Source organism: Microcaecilia unicolor, chromosome 10 (assembly GCF_901765095.1).
Source record: "Microcaecilia unicolor chromosome 10, aMicUni1.1, whole genome shotgun sequence".
Classification (NCBI taxonomy): Eukaryota; Metazoa; Chordata; class Amphibia; order Gymnophiona; family Siphonopidae; genus Microcaecilia; species Microcaecilia unicolor.
This window is the reverse complement of record NC_044040.1, coordinates 94,361,006-94,378,651: the sequence shown is the minus strand read 5'-3', so window position 1 is coordinate 94,378,651 and position 17,646 is coordinate 94,361,006. Positions and strand designations below refer to the sequence as shown.

The 17,646-nt window shown below is 43.2% G+C and overlaps 1 protein-coding gene across 1 annotated transcript in view; it reads right to left on the bottom strand.

Annotated features, from left to right (window-relative positions):
• Positions 1 to 17,646, bottom strand: part of DGKI (diacylglycerol kinase iota) — a 1,705,262-nt gene that overhangs the window by 58,279 nt on the left and 1,629,337 nt on the right. The window contains 1 exon segment of the mRNA XM_030215620.1: positions 1,356 to 1,455. Coding sequence (XP_030071480.1) covers positions 1,356 to 1,455 — 100 coding nt within the window.

Below are 17,646 nucleotides of genomic sequence, written 5' to 3'. Positions count from 1 at the left end.
GATCCATTCCTTCTGCACAGGATTCCTTTATGTTTATCCCACGCATGCTTGAATTCTGCTACCGTTTTCATCTCCACCATCTCCCGCGGGAGGGCATTCCAAGTATCTACCACTCTCTCCATGAAAAAAATACTTCCTGACATTTTTCTTGAGTCTGCCCCTCTTCACTCTCATATCATGTCCTCTCGTTCTACCGCCCTCCCATCTCAGGAAAAGATTCATTTGCGAATTAATACCTTTCAAATATTTGAACGTCTGTATCATATCACCCCTGTTTCTCCTTTCCTCCAGGGTATACATGTTCAGGTCCGCAAGTCTCTCCTCATACGTCTTGTAACGCAAATCCCATACCATTCTCGTAGCTTTTCTTTGCACTGCTTCCATTTTTTTTACATCCTTAGCAAGGTACGGCCTCCAGAACTGAACACAATACTCCAGGTGGGGCCTCACCAACGACTTATACAGGGGCATCAACACCTCCTTTCTTCTGCTGGTCACACCTCTCTCTATACAGCCTAGCAATCTTCTGGCTACGGCCACTGCCTTGTCACACTGTTTCGTCACCTTCAGGTCCTCAGATACTATCACCCCAAGATCCCTCTCCCCACCTGTAACTATCAGACTCTCCCCGCCTAACACATACTTCTCCCATGGATTTCTACTCCCTAAGTGCATTACTTTGCATTTCTTTGCATTGAATTTTAATTGCCAAACCTTAGACCATTCTTCTAGTTTCCGCAGATCCTTTCTATCAAAACACGTATTTTGTCATATCTCCATCAATCTCAGTTCTGCCAACCAACAACCATTACATTTGTTATTCATCATCAACTCATACCAATCCAATCAATCTCTGTTCCAACAGCCATCTACACCAACTGCTATTCTTCCAGATGATAGCTAATAAATCCAAGTCATTCAACCTATCACTCTGGATTACTTTTATATAAATAGTCCATTGTGAATCACCTAAATCTCTCTGTTCTGCTGTACCTTTCTATCATTTCCTTTTATTCAACAAATATAACCAACTCTATTTATCTAATCCCTCTGTCCCAATAAACAAGCCAATTTAATCTTGTCAACCCATCTCCATACAATAAACAAATCTTTATCTAATATACCTGTCTTTGACCTCTTATCCATCTTTTTCTAACCAATTAACCAACCAGTTAATCTGTCTAATTCTCTTCAGTTCAGGTGTACTGGATTTCATCAATCACCCATGTATTTTTGCAATCAATTAATTTTGGTCAACTTAACTCTACCATATTGTGACTGTGTCTAAATCCCTCTCTATGCCATCATCTTGACTCTGTTTGATACTATCTTTGGAAAATAAACTGGTACATTACCTTAAAGTCTTTTCTCATCACAGATACTCCTGCATCAACCAGTACTTGGCAAACTCCTCTATGCCGATGAGAAGTCACCTTATGCAGTTTTGTCTCACCACTAAATGAACGACAGAGGTAAGAATGGTAAGAATCTTTTAAAAAATCATTATTATATGCAATTAATCCATTCACTAAGGTTTGCTATATTTAATATTGTTTTTAAGGGTGCTTGATATACCAAATACACAAGGTGCCACTAGGCAGTTTACAATAAAAAAAACTAATGAAATGAAGTATAATGATTAAGACACAGATAATCAGAATAGAGTTAAGCAGGGAAAAGGAAAGGAATATGGGGACAGATCAGTACTAGCTATTGGGTGGGAGGGGAAGGGAGACTGAGTTAGCCAAAGAAAAACTAAAATAAACAGGTTTTAAGGTGTGTTTTGATTTGCTTAAGAGATGGTAAGATTCAAATTTAATCCAGTAAGGAGCTCCACAGGTGGGGGCCAAGATAACCAAAGAAAGTGGCATGGGTGTGACCAAGTCAAATCTAAAATGGTGGTGGTATTGCCACAAGAGAGGACTACAATGAATGGAGAGGATGTTTTGGGGTACAGGGGGTGATAGATGACTCTTGAAAACTAATAATAACATTTGCTGAGACTGGTAACCAGTGATCCTGGATTAACAAAGGAAAAACATGGTCGAAAACTTATATGAATTATAGAGAAGCTTCACTGCTGTGGAGTGTACAAGCTATATTTTCTTGATGGATTTGAGTGGTAAGTCAGCCTAAAGAGAATTACAGTAGACAATTCAGGAAATGACCAGGGCAAGGATAAGGATTCGGCAAAATGCATAAAAAGACAGGATAAGAGTGTTAATTTGAGGGGTGAAAGTGAGATGTGTGTCAAACTGTACTTCCAAGACACGGACTGTGTTACCATAGGAAATAAGGGGGGTGGGGGTCAAATATTAAATATTTCACTTTGCTACTGATTTTAGTAACATTGTGCATTATTGACTCATGCTACATTTCTGGAATAAAAATCTTACAAACAAGGAACAAGGGTGAATGGAAGTGGCAGACCACTTCAATTCACAAATGCAATAAATTAATTCAAATCAATCCTTTTGCATCCTTAATACTGGCTGTGAAGAAGAGATTGGACTTTAAGAAGATGAATATGAAACTGCAAAATGAAAAATGAAGGTAAGAGACTGGAAGAAACAAAGACTTCCATTTAGCATGAGTGGAAAGAGTTTAGAGGAGGCCTGGTATTCTGGTGAAGAAAAAAAATATATAGATGGTTAAACTGCAGTTTAGCAAACACATTGACTAGTCCCAGGGCTGGGGTTTACTGAAGAGCACAAAGATGAAATTGTTATGATTGGGGTCTGAACCCCTCTCAAACTTACCTCTTTCCTGGGGGTCAGCTTCTTAGCTGGCTTCTGTTTCTTTTCTCTGTCCTTTCTGAGCTGGCTCTGTCTCTCTGTGCTGGCAGCTTCCAGCAGCATGGGGTTAATTGTTTTACTTTACTACAGCTGTGTGTTGCCTGAGTTGCTCTACCTCTCTTTGGGTGTACTGGCTTCAAGTGTTTCACGGTTTTGCATTGGTGTGGGTTGGGCCTCTCTGGGTCAGTGTGCTTTTGCCTAGGTCTAGGGAGTGTGACATCATCAGGGAGGGCCTTGATAAGGAAGTGGTGTTGTTTCCTTCAGGGCCTTTGCAACAGTGGTGTTTGCTGTAGGTAGGGTGGTGCAGTGTGCACTTCTGACTTTGTGTCTAGTTTCCCTGCTTGCTTTTGCTAAGGGCCAGGTTAGTGTTAGTGCAGTGTGCACTGGTGACTGTGTGTTTAGCTTTCCTGCTTTTCCCTTTTGGTTCCCTTCTGTTCCCTCTTGGTTTTGGTAGCATTGCTGTGTGTAGGGCTTTGGAAGCTCTGTTGTTGATAGAAGTACTTCAGGGTTTGGTGTTGTTAGGAACACTGCAGAGTTTGCTGTTAGAAGTACTTCTGGTGTTTGTCCTATTAGGAGCATTGCAGTCTTTGCTGTTGGTGTTTGTGCTATTAGGAGCATTGCAGTCTTTGCTGTTGGTGTTTGTGCTATTAGGAGCATTGCAGTCTTTGCTGTTGGTGTTTGGTGCTTTAGAAGCACTTTTGGCTTATGTGTTAGCTTCCCTCCTTGTGGCTCCCCTGTCTTCCCTTTTAGTGCTAGGAGCTCTTCTGGTTGCTTGCCAGAGTAGTGCTTAGGAAGCACCTTGTTAGTTGTATCTAGCTTGCTAGAGCAGTGCTTAGGTAGCTGGTTTAGTTTTGTGTTTAGCTTATTAGTGTAAAGCTCTGCTTGTAGCTTGGTGCTTAGTAGCACCTGTGTTAGCTTTGTATTTAGTACCCTGCTCTGTTAGTTTAGGGCTTAGGAAGTCCCTTTCTTGAGCAGGGCTTAGGAGCTCCTGTTTAGTATAGGGCTTAGGAAGTCCTTTTGTCAGTTTACTGTTAGGAACACTCCTGCTGGTTTAGGGCTTGGGAGCAAGTAGATCAGTTTAGGTTAGGAGCACTTCTGTTTCCAGTCCTGGTCCCTATGTCATCCGGTATCCAGTAAGTCCTGTCGGCTACTCGAACCCAGGAGCTCAACTTCTGGGGGGCTTAGTAGCTAAGTGCAGGTGAAGCTGTGTGGACCAGTCCAGTGTGCTCCAGTCCCATGTTCCAGTCCTGTGTCCTCCAGTCCGGGGGACCAGTCCAGTGTGTTCCGGTCCGGTGTGTGTTCCAGTCTGGTGTGCTCCAGTCCAGTGTGTTCCGGTCCGGTGTGTGTTCCAGTCCGAGGGATTGCAGTCCAGTGTTCCAGTCCTGTGTCCTCCAGTCCGGGGGATTCCAGTCCAGGTGTTCCGGTTCGCTGGGCAGTGCCTGCAGTCCCTGCCGGTGTGCTTGCCCAGTGTTGGTTGGTGGGTTTTGCCTGCTGCTGTCACTCCTCGTCAGCAGCCCAAGGGCTCACGTTTGCTCCAGAGCCCAGCCCCGCGGGCTCTGAACCTGAGAACCTGACAGAAATCTTGACTGTATATTCAACTATAAATAGAAAAGGCAATTCTATAAGCTGGTGCTTAGTGCTAGGGCCAAATATGTGCTTAGGTTATAAAATACTAGTACTTATGTGCATCATAGGTAAGGTGCCAATAATTGGCATTTACATGTGTATGTGCTAGCTGCTATTCTATGAAGTACACACCAAATCTGTTTAGTATGTAACTGCAAGAGTGCATACATATGTGCAGAGAATGGACGGGCCATGGACATGTCACCACATGATGTGCACAACTTATAGAATACTATCAGTTGGGTGCATCGCATGGCGCAATTAGGTATGCCAGCTTACACCAGCCATTGACTTGCCTTAAGTGGGCATACCAAAGTTCTGCCTACATGGATGCATCTAAGTGCTGTTATAGAATTGGTGCTAAACACTTCTCATTGTGGTATCTAAACTGAGGCACTAGTTTAGGTGTCAGTTATATAACTGCCATGAAAGAATATATTTTGGGGAAGGAGGACCCTGGAGGAAAGTGGCCCCACATCTATTCTGGTAGCCTATGTATTGCTCTGGAGAAACAAGCGTTTAACTTTAAAAAAGGAGTATGATAGAATGAGAAGAACGGTAAAAAAAAAACTTAGAGGGGCAACTGAGAGGGTAAAAACTGTACAACAGGCGTGGATGCTGTTCAAAAGTACCATCCTGGAGGCCCAGGCCAAACATATTCCGCAAATTAGAAAGGAAAGACAGAATTCTAAGAGACAGCCGGCGTGGTTGAAAAGTGAGGTGAAGGAAGCTATTAGGGCTAAAAGAAACGCCTTCAGAAAATGGAAGAACGAACCATCTGAAAATAACAAGAAGCAGCATAAGGAGTGTCAAAGCAAATGCAAGGCGCAGATAAAGAAGGCCAAGAGGGATTACGAAAAAAAAATAGCATTAGAGGCAAAAAAACATAGTAAAAATGTTTTTCAGTATATCAAAAGCAGGAAGCCGGCAAAAGAATCGGTCGGGCCGCTGGATGACCGAGGGGTAAAAGGGGCGATCAAGGAAGACAAAGACATAGCGGAAAGATTAAATGAATTCTTTGCTTCGGTCTTCACCAAGGAAGATTTGGGTGGTATACCGATGTCGGATATGGTATTTCAAGTGGACGAGTCAGAGAAACTTACTGAATTCACAGTAAACCTGGAGAACGTAATGGGACAGTTCAGCAAACTGAAGAGTAGCAAATTTCCTGGACCGGATGGTATTCATCCTAGAGTACTGATAGAATAGAAAAATGAGCTTGCGGAGCTACTGTTAGTGATATGCAATTTATCCTTAAAATCGAGTGTGGTACCGGAAGATTGAAGGGTGGCCAATGTAATGCTGATTTTTTAAAAAGGCTCCAGAGGAGATCCGGGAAATTATAGACCGGTGAGTCTGACGTCAGTGCCGGGGAAAATGGTAGAGGCTATTATTAAAACCAAAATTACAGAGCACATCCAAGGACATGGATTACTGAGACCACGTCAGCACGGCTTTAGTGTGGGGACATCTTGTCTGACCAATTTACTTCAATTCTTTGAAGGAGTAAACAAACATGTAGACAAAGGGGAGTCGGTTGACATTGTGTATCTGGATTTTCAAAAGGCGTTTGACAAGGTACCTCATGAAAGGCTACAGAGGAAATTGGAAGGTCATGGGATAGGAGGAAATGTCCTATTGTGGATTAAAAACTGGTTGAAGGATAGGAAACAGAGAGTGGGGTTAAATGGGCAGTATTCACAATGGAGAAGGGTAGTTAGTGGGGTTCCTCAGGGGTCAGTGCTAGGACCGCTGCTTTTTAATATATTTATAAACGATTTAGAGATGGGAGTAACCAGTGAGGTAATTAAATTTGCTGATGACACAAAGTTATTCAAAGTCGTTAACTTATGAGAAGATTTGTGAAAAATTACAGAAGGACCTTACAAGACTTGGAGACTGGGCGGCTAAATGACAGATGACGTTTAATGTGAACAAGTGCAAGGTGATGCATGTGGGAAAAAAGAACCCGAATTATAGCTACTTCATGCAAGGTTCCAGGTTAGGAGTTACGGACCAAGAAAGGGATCTGAGTGTCGTCTTTGATAATACAGTCAAACCTTCTGCTCAGTATGCTGCTGCGGCTAGGAAAGTGAATAGAATGTTGGGTATTATTAGGAAAGGTATGGAGAACAGGTGTGAGGATGTTATAATGCTGTTGTATCACTCCATGGTGCAACCGCACCTTGAGTATTATGTTCAATTCCGGTCACCGCATCTCAAGAAAGATATAGTAGAATTGGAAAAGGTGCAGCTAAGGGCGACTAAGATGATAGCGGGCATGGGACGACTTCCCTATGAAGAAAGACTAAGGAGGCTAGGGTTTTTCAGCTTGGAGAAGAGACGGCTGAGGGGAGACATGATAGAGGTATATAAAATAATGAGTGGAGTGGAACAGGTGGATGTGAAGCGTCTGTTCACACTTTCCAAAAATACTAGGACTAGGGGGCATGCGATGAAACTACAGTGTAGTAAATTTAAAAAAATAGAAGAAAGTTTTTCTTCACTCAACGCGTAATTAAATTCTGGAATTCATTGCCGGAGAACGTAGTGAAGGCGGTTAGCTTGGCAGAGTTTTAAAAGGGGTTGGACGGTTTCCTAAAGGACAAGTCCATAGACCACTACTAAATGGGAAAAATCCACAATTTCGGGAATAACATGTATAAAATGTTTCTACGTTTGGGTAGCTTGCCAGGTGCCCTTGACCTGGATTGGCCGCTGTCGGGGACAGGATGCTGGGCTCAATGGACTTTTGGTCTTTTCCCAGTATGGCATTACTTATGTACTTAAGAACAATTACCTGACCTCCACACTGTTGATGCATCTCTATGTATTCTGCCGAACTAGGAAGAGATAGGACTGCCATTATTATAGGCAACTTCTTCATTAGAGATGAAATTAGCTTGGGCCCCATAATGGTAATCACCACTGCAACAGGATTTTGAGTTTGCTCCAGATCTTCCATTTATATATTTCCCCTCTATTGTCCTGTTTGTTTGTTTGCTAAATATGGGTTAAATCTTATCCTTTCAAGCTTCCAGCTCCACTCAATTTTCCAATGAACTCATTTGTTATCCCTTAAGCTTCTTCAGATCCCACTGTAGAAGATTTTAAGGCAGCCTCTGGAGAGGAGAGTTCAGCATTGCTAGCATCTTTGAGCATTAGGAGAAGCAAGAATCCACCATTCTTTCTGCAAATGTGTACTGTACACAGGCAGTGGATCTGAATAATAATACTGATGACACAGAGGGAGAACCATTGGTAAGATGAGCAGATGATCTCTGCTTCACTGGAGGAATGACTGATCCATGAGCTACGATTGGAGCTGATTCAGAATCTGCCTGTGTGGCAACAGAGGAGAAGCTGAAGGAGTCTAGAGCTTTCACTAGATCAGAATTCCCAAGGCAATAAATGCTCTATCTTTGGAAGCAGGCACAATTGAGGAAATGCCACAGCTCCCTGGGAACACTTCCATGGATGATGTACGGCTTGGATTAAAGGTATCCTAGTTGGATACATCTTTCAGTTAGGCAAATTTACAGCTGACACAGAACAAAAATGACCAGAAGAAGGAGTACAGTAGTCAGCAAAGGACTTGTGAGTCTTGATCTGACTTTTTGGCATTTATATATATTGCGCCTTTTTAAAGATAGCATTTCAATTGATCAAGCATAGGCCACATTTGAATGTGACCTTTCAAACAGCCCCCTGAGGCAGGCATTTTGCCGAAACCGTGTCTGGGACTGAAAAAGGGGAAAAAAGGCCAAACGTCAGCCGGCATGGCTAAACAGTAAGGTAAAGGAAGTCATTAGAACCAAAAAACAATCATTCAGAAAGTAGAGAAGAGAACCGACTGAAGGTAACAAGATAAAGCATAAGCAATGCCAAGCCAAATGCAAAGCGGAGAGGGCAAAAAAGGACTTTGAGAAAAAGTTAGCGTTAGAAGTGAAAATACATAGTAAAAAAGTTTTTTAGATACATTAAAAGCAGGAAGCCGGCTAAAGAATCGGTTGGGCCGCTGGATGAAAATGGTGTTAAAGGGGCAATCCGGGAAGACCGAGCCGTAGCGGAGAAATTAAATGAATTCTTTGCCTCAGTCTTCACCGAGGAGGATTTGGGAGGGACACCGGTGCCGGAAAGTGTATTTGAAGCAGGCAAGTCGGAGAAACTAAACGAATTCTCTGTAAACTTGGAGGATGTAATGGGTCAGTTCTGCAAACTGAAGAGTAGTAAATCACCAGGACCTGATGGTATTCATCCCAGAGTATTAATAGAACTGAAAAATGAACTTGTAGAGCTACTGTTAGTAATATGCAATCTATCCCTAAAATCGAGTGTGGTACCGGAAGACTGGAGGGTAGCCAATGTTACGCTGATTTTAAAAAAGGTTCCAGAGGAGATCCGGGAAATTATAAACCGGTGAGTTTGACGTCGGTACTGGGCAAAATGGTAGAGGCTATTATCAAGAATAAAATTACAGAGCACGTACAAAAACATGGGCCGATGAGACAAAGTCAGCACAGATTTAGTGAAGGGAAGTCTTGCCTCACCAATCTACTGCATTTTTTTGAGGGGGTGAACAAACATGTAGACAATGGGGAGCCGGTGGATATTGTGCATCTGGATTTTCAAAAGGCATTTGACAAAGTGCCTCATGAAAGACTCCTGAGGAAACTGGAGAGTCATGGGATCGGAGGTAGGGTATTACTATGGATTAAGAGCTGGTTGAAAGATAGGAAGCAAAGAGTAGGGTTCAATGGTCAGTATTCTCAGTGGAGAAGGGTAGTTAGTGGGGTCCCGCAGGGGTCTGTGTTGGGACCGCTGCTTTTTAACATATTTATAAATGACCTAGAGATGGGAGTAACTAGTGAGGTAATTAAATTCGCAGATGACACAAAATTATTCAGGGTCGTCAAGTCCCAGGAGGAGTGTGAAAGATTACAGGAGGACCTCGCGAGACTGGGGGATTGGGCGTGCAAGTGGCAGAAGAAGTTCAATGTTGACACGTGCAAAGTGATGCATGTGGGTAAGAGGAACCTGAATTACAGCTATGTCATGCAAGGTTCCGCGTTAGGAGTTACGGACCTAGAAAGGGATCTGGGAGTCACCATGGATAAGACGTTAAAAACTTCAGCTCACTGTGTTGCGGCGGCTAAGAAAGTGTACAGAATGTTGAGTATTATTAGGAAAGGGATGGAAAACAAACACGAGAATGTTATAATGCTGTTGTATCGCTCCATGGTGCGACCGCACCTCGAGTATTGTGTCCCATTCTGGTCGCCGCATCTCAAAAAAGATATAAAGGAATTAGAAAAGGTTCAGAGAAGGGTGACGAAAATGATAAAGGGAATGGAACGACTTCCCTATGAGGAAAGGCTGAGAAGGTTAGGGCTCTTAAGCTTGGAGAAAAGGCGGCTGAGGGATGATATGATAGAAGTCTACATGATAATAAGCGGATTAGAGCGGACAGATGTGAAGCGTTTGTTTACACTTTCAGACAACAACAAAGCCAGGGGACACAAGATGAAGCTAGAATATGGTAGATTTAAAACAAATAGGAGAAAGTTTTTCTTTACTCAGCGTGTAGTTAGACTCTGGAACTCATTGCCGGAGAATGTAGTGACAGCAGCTGGCCTTACGGAATTTAAAGGGGGTTTGGACAGATTCCTGAGGGAAAAGTCCATTGAACATTATTACATTTTGAGGGGGGGGGGGGGGGAGAGGGGTTGCCAGGTTCTTGAAGCCTGGATTGGCCGCTGTCGGAGACAGGATGCTGGGCTTGATGGACCCTTGGTCGTTTCCCAGTATGGCGGTACTTATGTACTTATGACCTCGGTACCGATGCCGACGTCAGAGGACCGGACTGAGCCCCAAAAAGCTTCTCTCGTTGGGCCTCTCAAGACGCTTGGGTCCATTTCCTCATCCGAAGACACAGACTACAAGCAGCTGGGCTGTGGTCTGGCCCAAGGCACTGGATACACCAAGCGTGGGTATCGGTACCCGAGATAGTCCGGTTGCACCGACTACAACGTTTGAAGTCGCTGGGTGTCTTCAATGACATGGGGAAAAAAAAACGGTTCAGCAAAATCAAAAGACGTGATCGTGCCTGTTAAAAGAAAAAAGGGCACGAAAAGAAGGGAGCAAGTCGGCCGCATCGAAAAACAAAGGAAACTTAAAACAGGGCAAAAAAGTAAAGAAAAACTATGGGAGGGTTTTTTTTTCAACTGTAAATTCTAATAAAAAAGAAAGAAAAAAGATAAAAGTCAACGCAGAAAAACTCTTTCCCGGGCCTGAGAGGAGCAGGGAAAACTCAACCGCACCTCACTGTGAAGAAAAAATAATTGAGCGGGAACGCTGATGTGATGGGTGGGAAAATGGCCGTGCATGCGCGCCAGAAGACTCTGGAAATTTTTTAAAAATATTTTGCTGTGAAAATTGCTGGTTTCTCGGGCAGCCTGCTTGTCCTCGGAGAATAAAAGTTTTACTTCCAATTCACTAAAAATTATTCAAACTGGGTGTGGAAATAGTTAATCACTAAAATATACAACAAAATTTTCCACAATCAAAAATACATACGTTTAGCATAAAGTGTCAGTCATCACAAAATTGCTTTAAGCTGGGAAGGGAAAAGGCCTCAAAGAGCTCCAGGATATAGCAAGTCCTATAGAGCTAAACAAATCATTCAGATCAACTCTTCATTACTGGCCACCAAAAAACCTTTAAGGATTGCACTAAGTTGATTGACCGCAAAGAGTTCCTAGTCTTTATTTAAATTTTTATTTTTTCATTGTTCGTCTTTCTTTACTTGAACATACTCATAGTGCTAATGGGTTACTACAATACAAGCTGGAGCCAAAAAACTGCAATTGACGAACTGCGACAATAAGCCGTACAATTGGGTAATAAAGTACCAGCATTTATCTTTTCAGTGGTACTAGATGACAGCACTGGAATCTCCTTCTGCTGTGTCGAGCTGTTTACACCCTTTAGACGTCCCCAAGCCGACGATGGCCAGCGTTTTGTGCTGTAGCTGCTTCAGGGTCTTGGCAACAGGGCAACTTTTGAAACAGTCATACGTTCTCCTCACATTGCCTCACTCAACTAGGAACTCTTTGCGGTAAATCAACTTAGTGCAATCCTGGAAGGTTTTTTGGTGGCCAATGATGAAGAGTTGATCTGAATGATATGTTTTACTTCCAATTCAGTCATCCTCCTGTTGTCCTTTTGGAGGAGCTTTGCTGGCTACACTATTCCCTTCTTCTGGTGGTACGTAGTATGTCACAGTCCTCAGCTTCTGCGGCGCTCCTCTACAGAACAAAAATTGCCATTCTGATGTATCTCTGGTGGTCATCTGTTCATTTTGGGCACCTTTTTGTGCCTTGGTCGTAAGAAAAACACGAGCAGATAAAGTCGTCCAAGTGTTCGTCAGGGACGTCCTTGTTTCTTTTGATTATGGGTTGAGGACGTCCTAGTGTTAGGCACGCCCATGTCCCGCCTTCGCTACGCCTCCGATATGCCCCCTTGAACTTTGGCCGTCCCTGCAAAAGAAAGCAGTTGGAGATGTCCAAAATCGGCTTTTGATTTATACCGATTTGGAGGACCCTGTGAGAAGGACATCCATCTTCCGATTTATGTCAAAAGATGGGCGTCCTTCTCTTTCGAAAATGAACCCAATAGTCACCTTACAAATGTCTTCAATGGAGGCAGAGTGGAAATGGGGCTACTGAGGTTGCCTGTGCTCTGACAATGTGAGCCATAATTCAGCCATGAAGGGTCAGTCCAGCCTGTGTATACGTATATGAGATATAGAGGGGCATTTTCGATATGACGTCTAAGTCCGACATTGGAAGTTTTGCTCAAAACATCCAGAATTTGAGTAGCAAATACAGCCAATTTTGAAACAGCAAAATGTCTTACCTTTTTGTTTTTTTCAAAAATAGCCACTTAGTAGATGTTTTTGTGCTCTGTGCATTTATCCTTTTGGTCTATTTTTGAAAAAAAAAAAAGTCCAAGTAAAAAACCACACAAAATCAAGCCATTGGGATTTAGGAAGAGCCAGCATTCTTAGTAGACTGGGAGACTGGGCATCTAAATGGCAGATGACGTTTAATGTGAGCAAATGCAAAGTGATGCATGTGGGGAAGAGGAACCTGAATTGTAGCTATGGAATGCAAGGTTCCACATTAGGAGTCACTATCTAAGAAAGGGATCTTGGCATTCTTGTTGATGTAATGTTGAAACCCTCTGCTCAGTGTGCAGCGGCGGCTAAGAAAGCAAATAGAATGTTAGGTATTATTAGGAAAGGAATGGAAAACAAAAGTGAGGACGTTATAATGCCTTTGTATCGCTCCATGGTGCGACCGCACCTCGAATATTGTGTTCAATTCTGGTCACCGCATCTCAAGAAAGATATAGTGGAATTAGAAATGGTATAGAGAAGGGCAACGAAAATGATAAAGGGGATGGGACGACTTCCGTATGAGGAAAGGCTAAAGCATTTAGGGCTCTTCAGCTTGGAGAAAAGACAGCTGAGGGGAGATATGGTAGAGGTTTATAAAATAATGAGTGGAGTGGAACGGGTGGATGTGAATCATTTGTTTACTGTTTCCAAAAATACTAGGACTAGGGGGAATGCAATGAAACTACAAAGTAGTAAATTTAATACAAATCAGAGAAAATCTTTCTTCACTCAATGTGTAATTAAACTCTGGAATTCATTGCCAGAGAGTGTGGTAAAGGCAGTTAGCTTAGCGGGGTTTAAAAAAAGGTCTGGCCAGCTTCCTAAAGGAAAAGTCCATAGACCATTATTAAATTGACTTTGGGAAAATCCAGTGGTATATCTGGGATAAGCAACATAAAATGTATTGAACTTTTTCGGGATCTTGCCAGGTATTTGTGACCTGGATTGGCCACTGTTGGAAACAGGATGCTGGGCTTGACGGACCTTTGGTCTGTCCCAGTATGGCAATACTTAGCACAATTTTAAAAAATGAATCGCGCTGTGAGGTGCTGAATAATAGGAGGAAGGAAGAGAGAGAGAAATAATGAAACTGGGGGAAGAGGAAAGGGGAGGAAAAAAGAGAAAAGGAGATATGTAGGATCTGAGGGTCAAGAGGGAGGGAGATTATCAGTCCTCTAGGGAAGGGAAGGGGGATGAGATTTGATGTATCGCCTTTCTGAAGTTACAATAAAAGCAGTTCACATATTATATACAGGTACTTACATTGTACCTAGGGCAATGGAGATTTAAGTGATTTTCCCAGAGTTCGAAGAAGAGGCAGTGGGAAATAAATAAATTAATAGATAAATAAACAAACTTTAATTGTGTGATTAATCAAGATTAGAGTGTTTTAATCGTGCGATTAATCACGACTAATGCTGCCCTAATATGTAGTAGTCTTGATTACTGCAACATTGTATATCTTGGGATGCCAAAGTACTCTGTTCGAGCACTTCAAATAGTAATGAACTCAGCAGTGTGACTATTAATGGGACTTTCCTGTTCAGAGCATATTTTTCCTTGTTTGAAGCATCTGAAGTGGATGCTACTACTACTACTACTACTACTACTATTTAGCATTTCTATAGCGCTACAAGGCATACGCAGCACTGCACAAACATAGAAGAAAGACAGTCCCTGCTCAAAGAGCTTACAATCTAATAGACAAAAAAATAAATAAAGTAAGCAAATCAAATCAATTAATGTGAACGGGAAGGAAGAGAGGAGGGTAGGTGGAGGCGAGTGGTTACAAGTGGTTACGAGTCAAAAGCAATGTTAAAGAGGTGGGCTTTCAGTCTAGATTTAAAGGTGGCCAAGGATGGGGCAACACGTAGGGGCTCAGGAAGTTTATTCCAGGCGTAGGGTGCAGCGAGACAGAAGGCGCGAAGTCTGGAGTTGGCAGTAGTGGAGAAGGGAACAGATAAGAAGGATTTATCCATGGAGCAGAGTGCACGGGAAGGGGTGTAGGGAAGGACGAGTGTGGAGAGATACTGGGGAGCAGCAGAGTGAGTACATTTATAGGTTAGTAGAAGAAGTTTGAACAGGATGCGAAAACGGATAGGGAGCCAGTGAAGGGTCTTGAGGAGAGGGGTAGTATGAGTAAAGCGAACCTGGCGGAAGATGAGACGGGCAGCAGAGTTTTGAACCGACTGGAAAGGGTAGAGGTGACTAAGTGGGAGGCCAGCAAGAAGCAGATTGCAGTAGTCTAAACGAGAGGTGACAAGGGTGTGGATGAGGGTTTTGGTAGAGTGCTCGGAAAGAAAGGGGCGGATTTTACGGATGTTGTAAAGAAAGAAACGACAGGTCTTGGCAATCTGCTGGATATGAGCAGAGAAGGAGAGAGAAGAGTCAAAGATGACCCCAAGGTTTCGAGCTGAGGAGACAGGGAGAATGAGAGAGCCATCAACAGAAATAGAAAACGGGGGGAGCGGGGAGGTGGGTTTGGGGGGGAAAATGAGAAACTCGGTTTTGGTCATATTTAATTTCAGGTGGCGTTGAGACATCCAGACAGCAATGTCAGACAAGCACGCTGAAACTTTGGTTTGGATGCAAGGTGAGATATCAGGGGTAGAAAGGTAGATTTGGGAGTCATCAGCATAGAGATGGTAGGAAAAGCCATGGGATGAGATTAATGAACCAAGGGAAGAAGTGTAGATAGAAAAGAGGAGGGGACCAAGAACAGAACCTTGAGGTACGCCGACAGGTAGAGGGATAGAAGTAGAAGAGGATCCACCAGAGTGAACACTAAAGGTGCGGAGGGAGAGGTAGGAAGAGAACCAGGAAAGGACAGAGCCCTGGAATCCAAGTGAGGACAGGGTATCGAGAAGTATGCTGTGATCGACAGTGTCAAAAGCAGCAGAAAGATCAAGAAGAATGAGGATGGAATATTGACCTCTGGATTTAGCCAGTAATAGGTCATTGGAGACTTTAGTAAGCGCAGTTTCGGTTGAGTGGAGAGGGCGAAAACCAGATTGTAGTGGGTCAAGAATAGCATGTGAGGAGAGAAAATCAAGGCAGCGGCGGTGAACAGCACGCTCAAGTAATTTGGAGAGAAAAGGAAGGAGGGAGATGGGTCGGTAATTAGAGGGACAAGTAGGGTCGAGTGAAGGCTTCTTAAGGAGAGGTGTGACCACAGCATGTTTAAAGGCAGCAGGGACAGTCGCAGTGGAAAGTGAGAGGTTGAGAATATGACAGATAAAAGGAATAAGAGCAGGAGAGATGGCATTAAGAAGGTGGGTGGGAATGGGATCAGAGGAACAGGTGGTACATTTTGAGGAAGAAAGGAGAAGTGTAGTTTCCTCAATAGTAACTTCAGGAAAGGAGGAAAGGGAATGAGGGGAAGGAGAGAGAGGGGAACGGACTAGTGGAGGGAGAGGTGGTGAGGTAGAGAAAGCAAGGTTTATCTTCTGAACCTTGTTGTGAAAGAATTCAGCAAGGGTCTGAGGAGATAATGAAGGGGAAGTTGGGGGAGGGGGCACCTTGAGGAGAGAGTTCAATGTGGTGAAGAGAAGTCGAGGATTAGAGCCAAGAGAGTTGGTCAGTTGGATATAATAATCCTGTTTGGCACGTAAAAGAGCAGATTGGAAGGAGATCAGCATGAACTTAAAGTGTAAGAAATCAGCAAGGGTCCGAGATTTCCGCCAGAGGCGTTCGGCGGAGCGGGTACAGGAACGTAGGTAGCGGATATTAGAAGTCAGCCAAGGTTGGGGTTTTGTACGCCTTACAGGGCGGGTCATCAAAGGTGCAAGAGTGTCTAAGGCAGAGGATAGAGTATTGTTGTAAGAAGAAACAGCCTCGATGACAGACATGGATGGTGCCACAGTAGAGAGGAGGTTTGAAACATGGGAGGATAGAGATGAAGGGTCAATATCATGAAGATTCCTACATAAATTAGATAAGATAGGACGGGACTGGGAGGGAGGAGGATATTGTATAAATTGCTGCTCTTGGTTCATCAGGATATGTATCAGGATACAGCTGTTTATTTGAAAACTGCATTTCAGTGGTATACACCACCACAATCATTGCAATCTGAACATCAGCAATTCCTTGTGGTTCCTGCATTGCAACATATACGTTTGTAGCTTACAAAGCTGGGAACTTTCTCCATCTGTGGTCCAACTGAATGGAACAATTTACCATTATGAGTCAAGTGTGAAGCCAGTGGTCCTGCATTCCAGAAATAGCTCAGACTTCCTCTTGTTTAAGGCTTTTTTTCTGTTCTGATTGATTATTGTACTTGTAATTTGTTTGATTTTTCTATTTGTTTTTGCTGAATGTTTTATTGTAATCCGCTCTGGATAAGGGCAGACTATAAGAAAATAATAAATCTAAATCTTGGTTACCAGCTTTATTCTACAATATATTTAAAAATTCTCAAACAGAGTACTTTATCATTTGCAGGCTTCCTTCCATCTTAAAAATTCACATAAAGCTTCTCAACTGCTGTAAATCTCTAGCAATACAGGCCTTTGATGTCTCTTCCCACGTCTCCACCTTAGCAGTAGCAATGCAACATCTCTCATGGCTCAGAGTGTCCAACCTCGAATCTACAGTTCAAGAACGTCTAGCAGATGACCTCATGGAAAAAATTTATTTGGAGACAAAATCGAGGAGATGGCTGATCTAATCAAAAAACATACAGATGCCATTCAGACTTTATCTAAAGATTTGTAGGAAGATATTGAAGCGCCAACTATTATATGGCCCGATGCAAAGAGCAAAGAGCTGCTAGACCTCAGAGAGCATGTTCGTACTCTCAAGGCTAGAATAGCAGACTTGGTAGAAATGAAGGAGATAGAGAAATTCATAGACGAGACCTACAGGGATGTTGTGGAGAGGTCCCACCTCCAGTCAGGTAGCCTCTGTGTTGCCTTGGAGGATGGAGGTATCCCAGAAGGTGAAATAGTAAGTACTCCTTTAGACAGGACCTGCACACCTGGGAATGGACTATCTTACCACACCAGAGATATGTCTCCAGGTACTGCCCGAGAAGGCAAGCATACGACAGCTGTTGTGGTTGGTGATTCAATCATTAGGCATATAGATAGTTGGGTGGCTGGTGGACGGGAGGATCGCCTAGTTACTTGCCTGCCTGGTGCGAAGGTGGCGGACCTCACACATCACCTAGACGGGATTTTAGATAGTGCTGGGGAGGAGCCGGCTGTCTTGGTACATGTGGGTACCAATGACGTAGGAAAATGTGGGAGAGAGGTTCTGGAAGCC